This window comes from Ambystoma mexicanum, chromosome 5q (genome assembly GCF_040938575.1).
Source record: "Ambystoma mexicanum isolate Mex_15411 chromosome 5q, UKY_AmexF1_1, whole genome shotgun sequence".
In the NCBI taxonomy this organism is placed as follows: domain Eukaryota; kingdom Metazoa; phylum Chordata; class Amphibia; order Caudata; family Ambystomatidae; genus Ambystoma; species Ambystoma mexicanum.
The window spans coordinates 1,292,038,763-1,292,053,721 of record NC_090933.1 but is presented as its reverse complement, the minus strand read 5'-3'; the positions used below and the strand labels follow the sequence as shown (position 1 = coordinate 1,292,053,721).

The window sequence follows — 14,959 nt, the reverse complement described above, 5'->3', positions numbered from 1 at the left end:
CAATCCCCCGGCAGTCAACCTGGGAGGTCCGGAGAGGGATAGCTCCCCCGGTGGTAAGGTCTGTCACTGCCCACACTTATGGGCCGCTCTCCAGAGGCCCCCTCCTCCCTCGCTCCTTACTTGATGGCCAGGCTCCCCCTCTGCACAGCTCCTGTCGGCCCCCGGGATCTGGGGACTGCGTCTCCTCCGCTCCTTGCTTCCCGCTTCTCCTGACAGTTTCCACAGGGGGCTGCACCTCACCCGCCTCGGGCTGCTGTTTTAGGAGAGCCGCGCTGCCCCCCTCCCCATGCGGAATCGCTGTCATTAGGCAGCCTGGGGCTCCCAGCCTCCCCGGAAAGCCGGTCTCCCCGCTGCCGCCGACAATGCCTCCGCGGGCGGACCAGCGCTGAAGATGTTCCACTCCGCTCAATATCCCTCGGCCGCAGCAAGGTCCCCCTGTTAGGGGTCGGGGACCGCTTCGCGCCGGCCCACCGCTCCGCCGCCAATGAAAGGAGAAAAGCGAAATCAGCCGGGAAGGGCTGTTAGTGGCACCATCGGGGCCTGAGTGGTTCAGGGAGCTCAGGCGTCGCGGTGTTCACGAGACGATGGCCATCTTGGAACCAAGACCAGTTCTTTATCCCCTCTCCAGATACAGATTGCTTATTTGGGTGAGAAGAAACAATTCTCATGTCCCTGGGACCATTCAAACAACCAATTGTTATGGGTAGTTGATTATAACACACTGTTGAACATGGGGCTGCCAGAATACCTTTAGTTATCGTCTCAAAACTAACAGACTTTTAAAAAAGAAAACCGCTCATATACCAAAGTAACATGTCAGTTTCAGAAACCAAAATATCAAAAATCATTCTTGAGTACTGTTGAGAAGGAGATGAACCTATCCCAACTCCTAGGCGCTTTAGAGTAAAGTGAATCCCATAAATGCACTTGTGATGTGCCACGGCATGGGGGGGGGGCATGCTAAGGGACCCTGCATAGACACAATACTATGCGCAATGCAGATGCTTAGACTTAGTGCACGCATATAAACAGGTGCCATTTTGTCGTATGATTGAAACATTCGGCCCTGCATGGCCGTGCGGTAGACACACACCAGAAACCTAAAGAAGACACCTGAATAGGTCCAAGCGCTGATGATGGAAAGACCCACGCTGTTAGCTTCCATAGAAACTCTCCTTTGTTCCACAACTGTTGCCAATATGCGTTATTCCGAGAAGGAATGTGCCCTGCAAGGCCATGAGGCAGTACCAGGTGCCTCACAGTGCACGTTCATCACAGCCAGGGCAAAGCAGGCCTCTGAGCCCCACCCAGGCCCCACCGAGCCAACCATGAGTTATGGCACCCACAACTGCCCCAATCCGGAGACTCCTGAATTCCACGATAGTAGGTGACCCCAGACCACTGACCATAAAATACTTAAGTCATTAAAGATCTGAGGAAATGACTATCATCTTAACCCCACTATGAGAAGATTTGTAATGCGAGTTACAGGGAGGTATACATTATAGTCCAAAGTGAGGTTGGAAGCCTTGGGTGCGTATGGTGCGATAAAGAATGAGTGAAAAATGAATGGGTCAGCCTGACCTCAAGGTTCCCCCTTTGTCAGTCCCTCCCAGGTGCACGGCATAATGATAGAGTAGCATTGTCTTACATAGTAACTAATTGCGAACACGACCTTGGTTCCCTGGAGATGATGAGCCCAGCAGACCCCACATGATGGAAGACGGATGGACGGGGCTAGGGCCAATGGCCTGGCATCTCCTGTAGAGCAGGCTGACCATGTATAAGGTCTCACCAATCAGCCACGCAGGTTTTTACTGTATATGTTTACGTCACTGATGAACATTCTGCTTGTATAATTTTTCAGCAGATTGTTCTTGGGCAGCAAAGTTCTTTGATGGCATACCTATGTTTTGTGTAATTAAAACTTGTTATCCTTGCAAGAATCTCTTGGCCTTTTTTCCCTGGTGGGTTGTATTTTTTCTGGTGTGAGTGTTTGTGGGCGTGCCTTCATTGCCTTACCCATATTCTTTCATTATAAAAATAAATCAGAGCTATGCTATGAAAGAGATTTAAAACATTCAATCTGTTTAAGATAGATCTAACTTCATCACCCCAGATATATTCTAGAGCTAGACACAAGAAAACCTCATTAAACTTCTGCTGTGGACTCATATTAATAAATAGCATGATATTTAACAAAGCCTGCAGTTGTAAAGAAGCTGTAGAGGAATCTTTAAAAATCACTCCTTTAAACAATATCGAAGAGGCATTTAACTCATATGTGTCCTCCTGCCATCGACTGGAGACACCACAAAATCCACCACTAGCAGGGGATGGGTGGTTATATTTACATCTTGGACTGTATAAAGGTATTCATCCTCTTTCCCACTCAAGTCCTTAGGTCAAAGAAATGGGTGAAAATCTCCCAGAGTCGTCCCCTTCCTCTTTTTCTTGGTAAGCGTTTGAGGAATGATTTAGTTTTTCAAATTCCAAAGGCTACACTGAGATTTTTTATGGATTTTCCCCTACTGCAGACTCCATCACATCCAAGGAAGTATATGCAAACATTTTCTTGAACCTTTCTTTTGTTTATATCGGATAGGTTCCAATTTCTGGGTTTCTTGGGAAGGGGATGAACGAAAGAGGAGCCTTTTTCCACCTTTTTTGGCCTTTATTCTCCTTTGGACCAGCCCCTCAAAGGTGGCATTTAACACTACTGAGCTCACTTGATCCTCCACAAGGGCCAGCAAATTGTCCATGAGATAAGTTGATAACACTGACTTTGATGCCGCTATACCTGGTACATTACTTTGGTCACAAACACTCCCATCCAGTTGGTCCCTAGTATTTTAGAGCTATCTCCACCAATGACCAGAATCAACAAGAGCGACAGCAGAAAAATCCTTAGCCGCTAATTTTCCCATAATCCACTCTTTATTTTGTTTTGTAATTTCATAGCGCTGCACTAGTTAATTTAAAACCAGGTGCAGGGCCAAAATTGGAACTTGACCAATACTATCTCCACCCGACTGTCGCTGGCACTTCAAAGCCGGATCCTGAGTGGTGAATGCCGTACACTCCTGGGGCCAATAGAGATGGAAAATTAGAGTACTTTTCAAAGAAAGGAGATGGGCAACCCAGTGCCATAGAACAAATAGCACCACTTCCATCTTTATTGCAACTCCCAACCGGTATGTCTGCAGCAGTGTGGGTGTTCTCAGTAGAGGGTTCTTTCCCTAAAGACTCCACTGTTACTACTAGATCATTCTCACTCAGAAAATGTAAGGTAGGCACATTTTCTTCAAATGGGCGAACCACTGCTGAAGATTTTACAAATACATTATTTGGAGCTGGAGGACTTTCCTCCTGCCGGTTGCTTACTTGCCTCCAGAACAATACATATGAAAGAAATAGGCAACATGTTTGTCCACTCACCTTGGTGTTTGGCTGGGCTCCTTTCTCTATAAGGAGCTTGATGGCATCAGGGTGACCACCGCCGGCTGCCTCAGAGAGAGGTGTGTTCCCGTTTGCATCAGTGCAGTCCACCATATTGAGCTGGTTCCGGAGACGGAGTGCTTTGCCTCTTTCATCATATCCAATCCCTTTCTTTGTGTCTAAATCTGATACCTTGACAGAATAAGAGACATGAGATGTAGTTGGTAAGACAGGATACTACAGCTGAGATAAAAGAAGAATTTGCATGACAGCCCCAGCTCCTTGTTCTCACTGTACTGGCTCTTATATGTCCATATGACAGATCTGTGGCTGTAACTCTGCCCCAAGCCCTGCAGCTAAAAGGTTCAATACCTTACTCAGTCTAACATATTTTCAATCTTCATTAAAATAAAACCATTGAGTTGGATGGCCTGCCGTTGACTTCTCAGGTGCCTATGTTGTGCACTATAGGAAATGTCATTATATTAGTAATCCTCACTTAGGAATAAGCATATTCAACTATAGCAAAGTATTACATCCTGAGTATACGCTATAAATGTATGTACTTGCTATGATAGTTCTCATTGTTAAGCGGATAAACATGGAGCTATTCTAATATTAAACATTGAGACCTAGCAACATAATAGGGGCTAACAGAGGACCTTTTTGCATGTCACCAGTTCTTTTGCCACTCTGCCGCCAAACGGCATTATGGAGTTGCAAGGCCCCCATCCAAATGTGCTTGCTATGATATTTCTGGTTGCTAAGCGGGTGACTTTGGAGCACTACTAATGTTAAACATCAAGGCGTAGCATCATAACTGGGTCTGTCAGAAAGTATTACTGTGTGACATAAATGCTTCTCGCACTCTGTCACCAGAGGGCATTAAGGAGTTGCAAGGCCACCATACCAAATAAAGAAGTCTTGTTAGCCTTTGGGAATCCAGGCAGGGTGGGAGAAAATCCTGTCCGAAAGAAAAGGGTAGAGGGTAGACTAGCTACCAGCATTATTCACAAAGAAACACATAGGACAAGAGTGTTTGCCCAGTAGCTGTTGCGCGGCCGCCCCCTCATTTTACAATGCAAGGCCAAGACAAATATCAACAGCAAAACCACAGCCATCACAAAAACTACAATCCTCAACATAGGGTATGACATACTTAAAGAAGTGACTGTGAGTGGCTTGCTGAAACCTATCGTGGGTGGGCGCTTAGGAGTTTTTAAAGTAGATTAGGGTTGGAATTTGGACCTTCAGTCTGTTGTTATAAGCCCTGTCATGACACTTACATCAATTCCCCTTTCATCCACAGTATAGCACAAATAATCCTCCATCGTGTTGCATCCTAACCTACCATAGAATCCACTAGTGCATAACCCAAGAGAACCATTAACTAGGTCGATAACCTCCTACTACTCCCCAGGGAGGACTCTTGAGTATGCACACCTTTTTTGGTGCCTACAGAATGCAGAGGCTGGGTAGGTCCATCCTATTTGTATTGACCTTCATGTTTTCCTCCCCTTTTGTGCTATTTTGACCACACTTATACTTGTACACATGTTTTGTTCCTCCCTCCTTGTGACACTTCATAGTGAGCTGATGCAATATGGGCCGATTAAGGAAGCTGTGTGCCAAATGCTGTCCTACTGGTGTTAATTAAAAACAGTGAACAGGACACTACAACCTTGTGAAGAGAATGTGCGACAAAAAAGCAACTGGGTCCCTGAGAAGGTGTGTAGTGTCAAGAAGTAGCTAAGAGCTAAATCCCTGTAGAGCTATTTTAGAAACTGCCAGTGTGAGAGCCCAAAGTGCATGCTATACAGAGCCCCTAAAACCGCGCTGCGCTAGAGAATATGAGGACCAGTAGCCCCATAAAGCAAGCTCAAGGAGGGAATTTTTGTTCTGCTATGGATAAACAACTATAACCTATGGAGAGTTCACTTTCACATATCATGAAGGACGACAGACTAACACCCGAGCCATTTACCTGACATGTCCCAACACAAGGGTCAGGCAAGGTCAAGCAATTGACCTAAACCGCACACATCTGACGGCTCTTTCCCACAGGGATAAAAGGCGGCGCACAAGAACACAAGTCGAGCAAGGCAGACCGCATGTCACCAGAGCTAACTCAGCACGGAAGTTCAAGAGGAGAAAGACAGCATGAACCGAGAGGGTGACAAGGGGAGAAGCGACCTTGTCCTTTCCTACCAAGGTTTGTGAAACCTCTGCAGAAGGAATCGTAAAACCGCGAACAATAGCCAGCGTGTGTTGCAGCAGATGTCAATGGTACACGTTACCCTCCTCTGCTGATAACCAAGCCGGGAAGAGACGATCGTCTCCGTGGTACCAACACTGACTCCAGAGAGAAGCAAAGCAAAGCGGTTCATCACAGCCTGTGAGTCGAGGGAGGAACCGATAAGAAACCTAACTGTGTTGAACGAAATTAGCAAATGGCTATTTGAATTGTGAAAGAATACATAGAACTGTTGATACTAGAAGGGGGAAAGCCAGCAACAGAGGAGTCTGGCACTGTGTGGGTGGTCACTCAGGAAACTCTGGGCGATTACCCGATTGTTGAAACTACAGTTACCAGAAGGCCTTGGGGAATGCACAAAGGGGGTCAAAGTAGATTTACAGGGGTACAGTAAAATCCTCTGTACAGTCGAAAACTTTGACCGACAGAAGATTGTGAAGCTATGGGAACCGAATCCCACATCATGAGAACTGATTGACAAAGTTTGCAAGAGTGACCCCGACAGAGAGATGTCCATAGTGAACTGTTTAAAAGACATTAAGATTTGTGAAGGTCACAGATGAAATTGAGTTGAAAGCCGTAGTGAACCCGATAGAAGGAAGGCAAGCAATCGAGAGGGGTCTGAGCCCGGAAGAGGGGGATCCAGGGTTGAGAAGCCATCACCCAATCGGCAAGTAAACCACAGAGAAATCTTTTGAATACATGCCAGGGTGAACCCGGCAGAGGGAAGCTGATATTCGAGAAGGGTCTGAGCCCGGAAGAATGGGACCCAGCGGTGCAGGGATATCACCTCCATGACAATCAGGAAAGAACTATTGTTTATTATTTTGAACCTATCACACCCTCGGAAGAAACCTAACTATTGAAGGTCCTGATATCGTTAAGAACCTTTGGTGGATCTGAGCCCGGAAGAAGGATATCCACGGGTGAAAGACATCACCCAACGTGCATAAACATAAAGGAACTTTTGGTTTCATTTGAAACCCATCAGGTCCTCGAAGAAAAGAGACTTTTGCTGAGAGTGGAATTGTTGGCTTGTGCTGGGAAAGCTCGAGCGTGTGCTGTGCTCCAGAATCCCACCTTGTCCCGTGCTGAAAACATGGGGAACGGAGACCCCTACTTCCGCATCCTGACTTATTATTTGTGAACACTTCCTCTTTTCTTAAGAATATTATCCCACACTTTTTTATATTTAACGTAATGATTGGCAATAGGTTTTTTAGTATAGGCCCTTTTATTTTGACAAGACGCCACTCGGACTGCCTTTTTATTGTTTGATGGTCAAAGCTTGCTCCCATCTTAAATTTAGGTTTAGATTAGGTGTTTTTCCAACCTACCTATACAGTTTAATAAACACCCTTGAACTGTGATCACTTATATCTGTCTTTATTGTTGCCACCATGAGTTCCTTACACCACCTATTTGCGGATTAAAGCCAAGAAATAACAATCGGTATGTCCCAGAGACTATGTGACTGACCGGACCGCCACAGCGTAAATAGCGTTTCCGCCATTGCACGATGGAGCAAAGTGCGGCCCATTCCGACCCATCGGGCACGAGCACCACGGCATGGCGGAAGTGCAAAGTCCGCAATGGCGGAAATGACCCCAAAACGGCCCACACCGCCGCCGTACGGCGCCCTAGGTGCAATACCGCTACCCATCACAGCGGACACCGCAGTGAGCGCCAACCGGAAAGTACGGTGACCGTAAATATACGGAAACGGAAGTAAAAACATGGGCCCGGAACGGGAAACATCCCGCCGTACACCTATAAAACCACAAAATCCACACAACCACTAAAAACACTACCCTGAGACACACCCCAACCCGTCATCCACCCTAGCGAAACCAAGAAAAATGGGAAAAGTAGCGAAGAAAGGGTGCGACCGCAAGCGGCAGGTCCACTTCTCCCGTGAGGAACTCACCGTGCTAACAGAGACCCTCCAGGAGAATGCTGCCGTCGTCTTCTCCACGCAAATGACCAGGACGGCACTTGCGAACAAGAAGGCCATATGGGCTCTGGTGGCACAGCGGGTAAGTGCGGTGGGGACCGCACCCCGCACCCCACAGCAATGCAGAAAGCGATGGGACGACCTGCGGATACGCGTCCGCAGCATACTTTCTGCCAACCGCAACATTGCCACAGCCACCGGGGGAGGATCGGAATCACCCATCAAGTTGACCCCCTGGGAAGAAATCTGGGCCTCCACCATTGGAATGGAGAGTATAGAGGGAGTCGGAGGGATGGAGAAAGGAGTGCAGACATCCGAAGAATCAGGTAGGTGGCCCAAATAAAACAATGCCAAATCCACAATGTCCAATCATGTGAAGTACCATGTGTCCACATAGTGCAACAGAAACACATGTCCAGGAGAAGGTCCACACACATCGGCCTGATAGCGCACTTTAAAACTCACAATAAATACATAAATAATTAAAAACCCCAAAAACACCCACTACACGTGCAGCAGGCACACCCTAACTGCAGGCTGCCAAACAACTGCACCCTCACTCCACACACAAATGAAACCACCTCCAGGGCCCCGACCCAAATCACCCTCAGGTACCACCCCAATGCATGTGATACAATGCCATTCCAATACCCACAGACCCATTAATAACCCTCGCCCTCCTTTACTCCACCACAGGGTCCGATCCAAACGACGAGCATCAGGACACCCCTACCAGCACACCTGCAAAGAGGGCCAAGACCAACGGCCAAAGACCCTCCACCTCAGCTGCACGCATCAAGACACGGCAGCAGCACAAATCAGGTGGCAGCACAGAGGAGGGAACATCAACAGGCACCCCAGCAGCCAGCATGCCCACAACACCACCACCACAGGTCCCCCCAACGGATGCCACAGAAGGCACTGCCTCTGGTGGCAGCAGCACCATAGGTGACACCCCATTGATGGCAGCATGCTCCGACACAGAAGACGGGGATGTCGAAGTCAGATCCATCCATGACCTGTCCCAATCCCCCTGTCTGTCCCATCCCGTACAACATGAGGATTCCACGCAGGGGCACCCACAAGACGACGACTGGCCATCCCCCACAAGCCCTGTGGCAAGGCAACATGAGGTCAACAGCCCCTCTGTGACACCCCCGCAAATGGCCATGGCCCAGCAGAGGCAACAGTCCCTCGACCAGTTAATCGTGCAACAGCAGCAACTGGCCACGCTCCTCAAGGACCATGCCGATGAATGTGGGGGCACTAAGGCAGACATAGAAACATCAACTGAGACACTTAGGGCAGAAATGGAGAGAAGTACAGAGACACTAAGGGCACAAATGGAGAGTAGCACCGAGAGCCTGAGGGGGGAACTGCATGCGACGTCCAAAGACGTATGTGCCGAACTTGCCGCAGTGCGCCGTGTGCTCACTGAGCTCTCACAAACCCTTAGGGACATGCATGGACGTGAGCAGGCAGAGACATCATCCGTTGCAAGTTCCGTCCAGGGCAGCCCCCAACGTAGATCTGGGAGGAACCTGCGCTCCACAGGCAGGGGTGCCCCTGATACCCGCAGAGGGGGCTTGCAATAGCGACTGCCCACTGACAATGAGCATCTTTGGACACTGGTGTTCGGGGGGGAGGTAGGAGGGTGGAGGGGGTGTGTTGGGCTCACTTGGGTGGCGGGTCGATAGGGTGTTCAACATGATATCACATATGCCATAAACAGTGCACGATCAACCAATGAGTTGTGTGGACAATGATCTTTGTGTACTAGGCCATCATAGGCGTACAGTCCATATTGTGCATGTACCAGACACACACAGTGCCACGAGTCCCGTGTCCATGTATCAGCCACCAGGCGTGAGTGCTAGAAGCATGCATCAATGAGATGCTGACGAATGTCACGGCCCTCCGGTGCCTCGCAGACTCCTTGAGGTGCTGCCACATCCCCACCCTCATCATGACCATCTTCAGGTGCTTGCAGTTCTGCGTCAGGGGGCATGGGCACATTTCTACGTACGCACATGTTGTGGAGCATGACACATGCCATGACCATCTTTGCAACCTTCTCATGGCGGTACAGGAGTGCCCCGCCAGACCTGCTGAGGCAGCGGAAACGAGTCTTCAGTAGGCCGAATGCCTGTTCAATGACTACACGGGTACGTGAGTGGGCATGGTTGTAGTCCTCCTCATGCTGGTCCCGTGGGTTCCGGACTGGTGTGAGGAGCAATCTCTTCAGTGGATACCCAGCATCACCTGTATGTGGACGAGAAACGTATGATGTGGAATGCCATTGCTACGTACGCACACCCCCCCCTTCCTGCCAGGTCATTGCCGAATCACATACCACACATTATCATGCATGTAATGAGACTCACCGAGTAGCCAGGATCTGTTCCCTGCGTGTCGCTCCATGTAGCGTGGTATTGTAGAGTTCCTCAAGACCATAGAATCATGGGTTGATCCAGGGAATCGGGCACAACAATGTGTAATGATCCTGTTGGAGTCACACACCATTTGTACATTGAGGGAATGAAATTGTTTTCGGTTGCGGTACTGGGCCTCCATGGCATGTGGGACGACCAATTCCACATGGGTGCAGTCGATGGCACCAATGCAACCCGGTATGCCGGCAAGTGCATGGAATCCCACTTTTGTGTTGGTAATTTCCTGCTCCGAGCGTGGTAGAGAGATGTAGTCGTCTGCGTGCTTCAGGAGGGCATCGAGCACGTGCAATAGTGTCCGTGAGAACAGTGGCTGAGAAATGCCATGCAACTGTCCGACTGTGTGCTGGTAGGTGGCTGTGGCCAGGAAGTGGAGTACAGACACCACCTTCAGTAGGGGTGGGATGGCGGTTGGGCTATCTATCATGCTGACAAGGTCAGCCTGTGTCATGTCCACAATGGCGGCTATGGTGTCCCGGTCCAAACGGTAGAGGGTGTGGATCTGCTCATCAGTGAGGTTGAACGGATGTGCTCGGAGGCGTGGGATTGCGGGCTGCCTGCGTGGTGGTAGTGGCTGTGCTGGCGGCCCTTGCTGGCCCTGCCTTGCCCTCCTCCTCCTCCTGCGTCTCCTCCGTGCGGCCGGTTGAAGTTGGTGTTCGTCTTCTTCTTGGAGTTGGAGTACTTGCAGTGCTATCAGGTCCCCCAGGGCCAACATCGCGAGTCCTGCCGGTAGCATTTCGGAGTGGGTGTGGTTGTGGGAGGAGACTGGGTGTGCAATTTATGTGTTTTCAGGCTGTATGGCCTCCACCTGTGGTGATTCATTCCACCTGTGCAAGCTGCTCTCCCCTTTGGCCGAGCACGTCCCGCACACAACGCTGCAATTCGAGGAATGGCATCTTGCTATTGCAATCATGTATTTGTACCCGATGGCCGTGTAACATTGGTTGATATGTACATTCGGCTATGGTCCCATTGTTTCACATACAATCTTTGCAGTCGCGAACAGACTTGTGATGGGTCAGTGGAACGTAGTACTCGAGTAACGGTGGGCCCTCATGCATCACTGTACCGAGTTGCACCGACGGGCGGGGCGTCCCATTTGTGGGTGAAGGCAGTTGCCATTTTCACACACAGCCGCACTAGATGGATTAATTTGTGATTTCAAATGGCCACAGATGCCTTTTCGACGTGATGTTGCAAATGAGGAATTCGAAGGGCGGCGCTTTCGGTTATCAGCTAGCGGCGAGGAGATGCCCACAGGTCTGACTGCAAATATAACGTTCTATTGTTCAATGTCCTTGAGACAGGGGCCATGGCGAGGATGCAATGATTGATATGAATAGTTTGGGATGCGCAATAGCGACGTGGGCGATGAGGCCGGACGTTCCCAAATACATGTTACTTCACTACACTGGAATTACGGGCTGGGGCACTGTGGATTTTGCAGGCTGCATAACGCACAGACTCAATGGATATTTCTAATGTTATGTGAGTATATATTCAGGCGTTTTTATCCAGGGATGAGGGAATGATGAATGGATGCATGGACAGATGATTTGATACAGAGTTTGCCATGTACAGGGCTTCTTGGAATCTGTCCGCCTCCCCTGCGCTATGTGATGCAGGGCTGCCATAGTGGGACCATCGTCTATCTGGCCTTGTTGAGCCCTCCCTGTCTCGACGCGCCCTCAGACACTTGTGTCCATGCACGTTACCAATCCCATCTGATGGATTCTGTTTTCACAGACGCATGCACAGGTACACTCGTGTGTGATGGTGTTTACACCTCGATATAGATAGTTATGAGTCGCAAGTGGTTTTGGGGTGGTGATGATCCTTTGGAGTGGGCTAGCATGCATATGGCTGTGGATTTAGTGTGATCATGGAAGTGAGTTGTTCGAATGTAGTTCTGATGGCCATTCTGTTCTTTTTCTTTTCTTTTGGTTGACAGGTATCTCCTCCCCTTTTGCCACTGCCATCTGTATGCCACTCCTGCAGATGGCTTTTACTCCCGACACCTGCTGCTTCGTGTTAATCAGTGGAGCAGCATTACGATCTTATGGGACGATCGCCAATGGGCCACATGCCCTTACGCAGTACTAGTGGCTCGGAGCAACATTTCGGCCTTTCAGCTGGACTAGTGCCTCCCCATTGGGACGGCCCTGCGGTTCTGTGCGCTTCCATGTTGCCTTTTCGTACGTGAATGTGGCTCTGTGTACCATGATGGAACAGGGCGTCACACAAGAAGTAGCTGGTCATTTCTTGCGGATGCAGCCCACAATGGTGAAATGTGTTTTGGAGTTCATGGCCTAATGGCTGTATGGCCTTGGTGATTTTGTTGTGCATTAAATTTCTATTCTGATATGGGCCGTGTAGCGTTCTTCTTTGCAAGTGATGTGGCATATTCCTATTTGGGGGCGATGTATTGTGAGGAGATCTGCATTGGGTTCCAGCTTCGGAGTATAGTTGCGTGGTACTGTGCTGGGCGCGTTTGCCTACGAAGCCCAGTGAGGTCAGGGATGAGGGCTGCCAATATGACTGTTTGAATGATGTCATGCTCAGGGGCGGGGGATTAGGTTTTGTGTAACAGATGCCGGTCAGCCAGGTGGACTGGTGGAATGATGTGATTTTCGAAATATTGCTGGTCACAGGTGCCTGTGTTTGCGTGCGTTTCTTGGTGGGGGACTGTGGTCATGTCCATTGGAATGGCTTCTGTATTCGTGCCATCTGTGCCCTGCAGCTCCCATTGGCCCCTCTTGTGGATCTTTTGTTCGTTGGCATGCATGGGTGACTTGTACATTTCACTGGTTGCATTGTGACTTCATTGCACCTACGGGGAGTTGTACTTTGTGGGCAGGGAGCGGTGTACAGGCACTCAGTGGGGCCGTTTACGGTTGATTCGCGATGCCGTACTTCTCACCATGGCGGTATGGTACTTTCCGCCGTGCTTGATGGCGTTAGGTACATGTCCGCTAGGGTCGGAATTTGCGTACCCTTGCGCCATGGTGGTATTTACGGTTTGGCATGGCGCGCGCGCGTACTTGGTGCAGTTAGCGTTGGCGTTCACTACGGTGTCGCTAATGGCTTCGTACTTTGCGGTGACGGGTCATAGTCGCACCGAGCGCTATTCGATGGCGGTATTGCATTTCCGCCATCGTTTTTCGATTTCCGCCAGGGTCGTAATGAGGGCCTATGAGTTTGAGGTAAGAAGAGGCTGGGTGCTATATCGCCAAGACTCCAATACTGTGTTCTGCTTTAGAGCACCAGGAGAGAAACCAGTATCCCCACTATCATGTGACTTATACTGAAACAGTATAGTCAAACCAAACCCAGGAATGGTATTCTTGTTCTTGTCTAGAAAAAAACAACTAATTCCTCCAACTGTTTTTGCCACCCTTATTCTGTGTGTAAAAAGAATAGGTTCACTCAACTTCTTGTTCTTGTGCTACGTCATTCTTTTTTTAGAAACAAATATCTTTATTAGAATTTGCAAATTAGCCATAAGATAAGCAATGGGTAGATAATACATAAACAAGAGAAAATAAAAAACAAGCAAGATTCAAACACAACTACCACAAATAAGTCCCATCCACAGATAAAGGCTTGATAAACAAAGATGTTTAAACATTCTGACATGCCGTATCAACTATCGGGTCTGGTAACTATGACTAGTTTAAGAGATTCCAAGCAGATTGTGCAACTGAATGCCCATCCAGTTTGTTATTGTCAGCCACAATCCAACTGCCCCAGACCCCTACGCCTATTAGGCCAGATGAACAAGTTACTTACCAACTGTAACGTTCTTTTGACTGGATGTTCCTCCCACGTATTCCTCATCTTATCTCCTTATCTGCTTCGGAAAACATTTTTCTCGGCAGAGGGCGCTGTGCTCGAGGTCGTGGCGTCGATTATCCCTCGACAGACTCCGTACTCTGTCGACGTCACCGATGGTATAAATATCTCGTGCCGCGCCCGTTGCTTCAGTTCTGTTTTTCCGAGGAAAATATAGGAGGAACACCCAGGCATGCCCCATGACAGATACATTCTTCGAGAGAGGAAAGTGTAAGAAAACGTAAACTGTACTGCGGGGTAGGATGGGAGGGTCGATGAGGAATAGGTGGGAGGAACATCCAGTTGAAAGAACGTTACAGTTGGTAAGTTACTTGTTCTTCGAATGGATTGCGTCCCCCATGTATTCCTCATCTTATGATAGACTTCCATAGCAGTGGCAATTTTGGAGGTGGGAGTACTAATTACAGTTTTCATGGACAGAATGCAGAACTGCCTTGGCAAATAACCCCTCATTGGAGGAGGCAGTATCCAAGCAGTAATGCTTGATAAAAGTATGCATTAATTTCCAAGTTGCAGCTGAGCAAATATCTGCTGCCGGAACTCCCCTCTTTAGAGCCGCAGAAGTAGCCATTCCCCTGGTGGGTCTTTTCCTGCCAATCTGTAGCATTCAATTATGGCCAAAATGATCCAGCGGGATATGGTCTGTTTTGTTACTGATAAACCCAGTTTATGACCAGCATAAGCCACAAACAGTTGGTCATCTTGTCGTAATTTAGACATCCTCGAGATGTAAAAACTAAGAGCCCTCTTGGGATCTAGTCTGTGCAGTCTCTCCTCTTCCTTGCCCAAATGAGGAGGAGGATAAAATGTTGGTAGTATTATTTTTTGTGACAAATGGAAGTCCGAAACTACCTTTGGCAAAAAGGAAGGTTTAACCTTAAGGACTATCCTTATAAAAAACAGTATATGGTGGTTTGCATGAAAAAGCCTGAATTTCACTAACCCTGTGGGCTGATGATAGGGCCACAAGAAGGACAGTCTTTAGTGTTAGTAGCCTCATTGGACATGAGT

General features: G+C 48.7%; 1 protein-coding gene across 3 annotated transcripts in view; it reads right to left on the bottom strand.

The window, feature by feature from the left end:
* Positions 1-14,959, bottom strand: part of IQANK1 (IQ motif and ankyrin repeat containing 1) — a 1,215,835-nt gene that overhangs the window by 535,986 nt on the left and 664,890 nt on the right. For all 3 annotated transcript variants that reach the window (XM_069621882.1, XM_069621881.1, XM_069621883.1), the window contains one exon: positions 3,439-3,630. In XM_069621882.1, the coding sequence (XP_069477983.1) occupies positions 3,439-3,630 (192 nt within the window). The remainder of the gene's footprint in view (positions 1-3,438; positions 3,631-14,959) is intronic.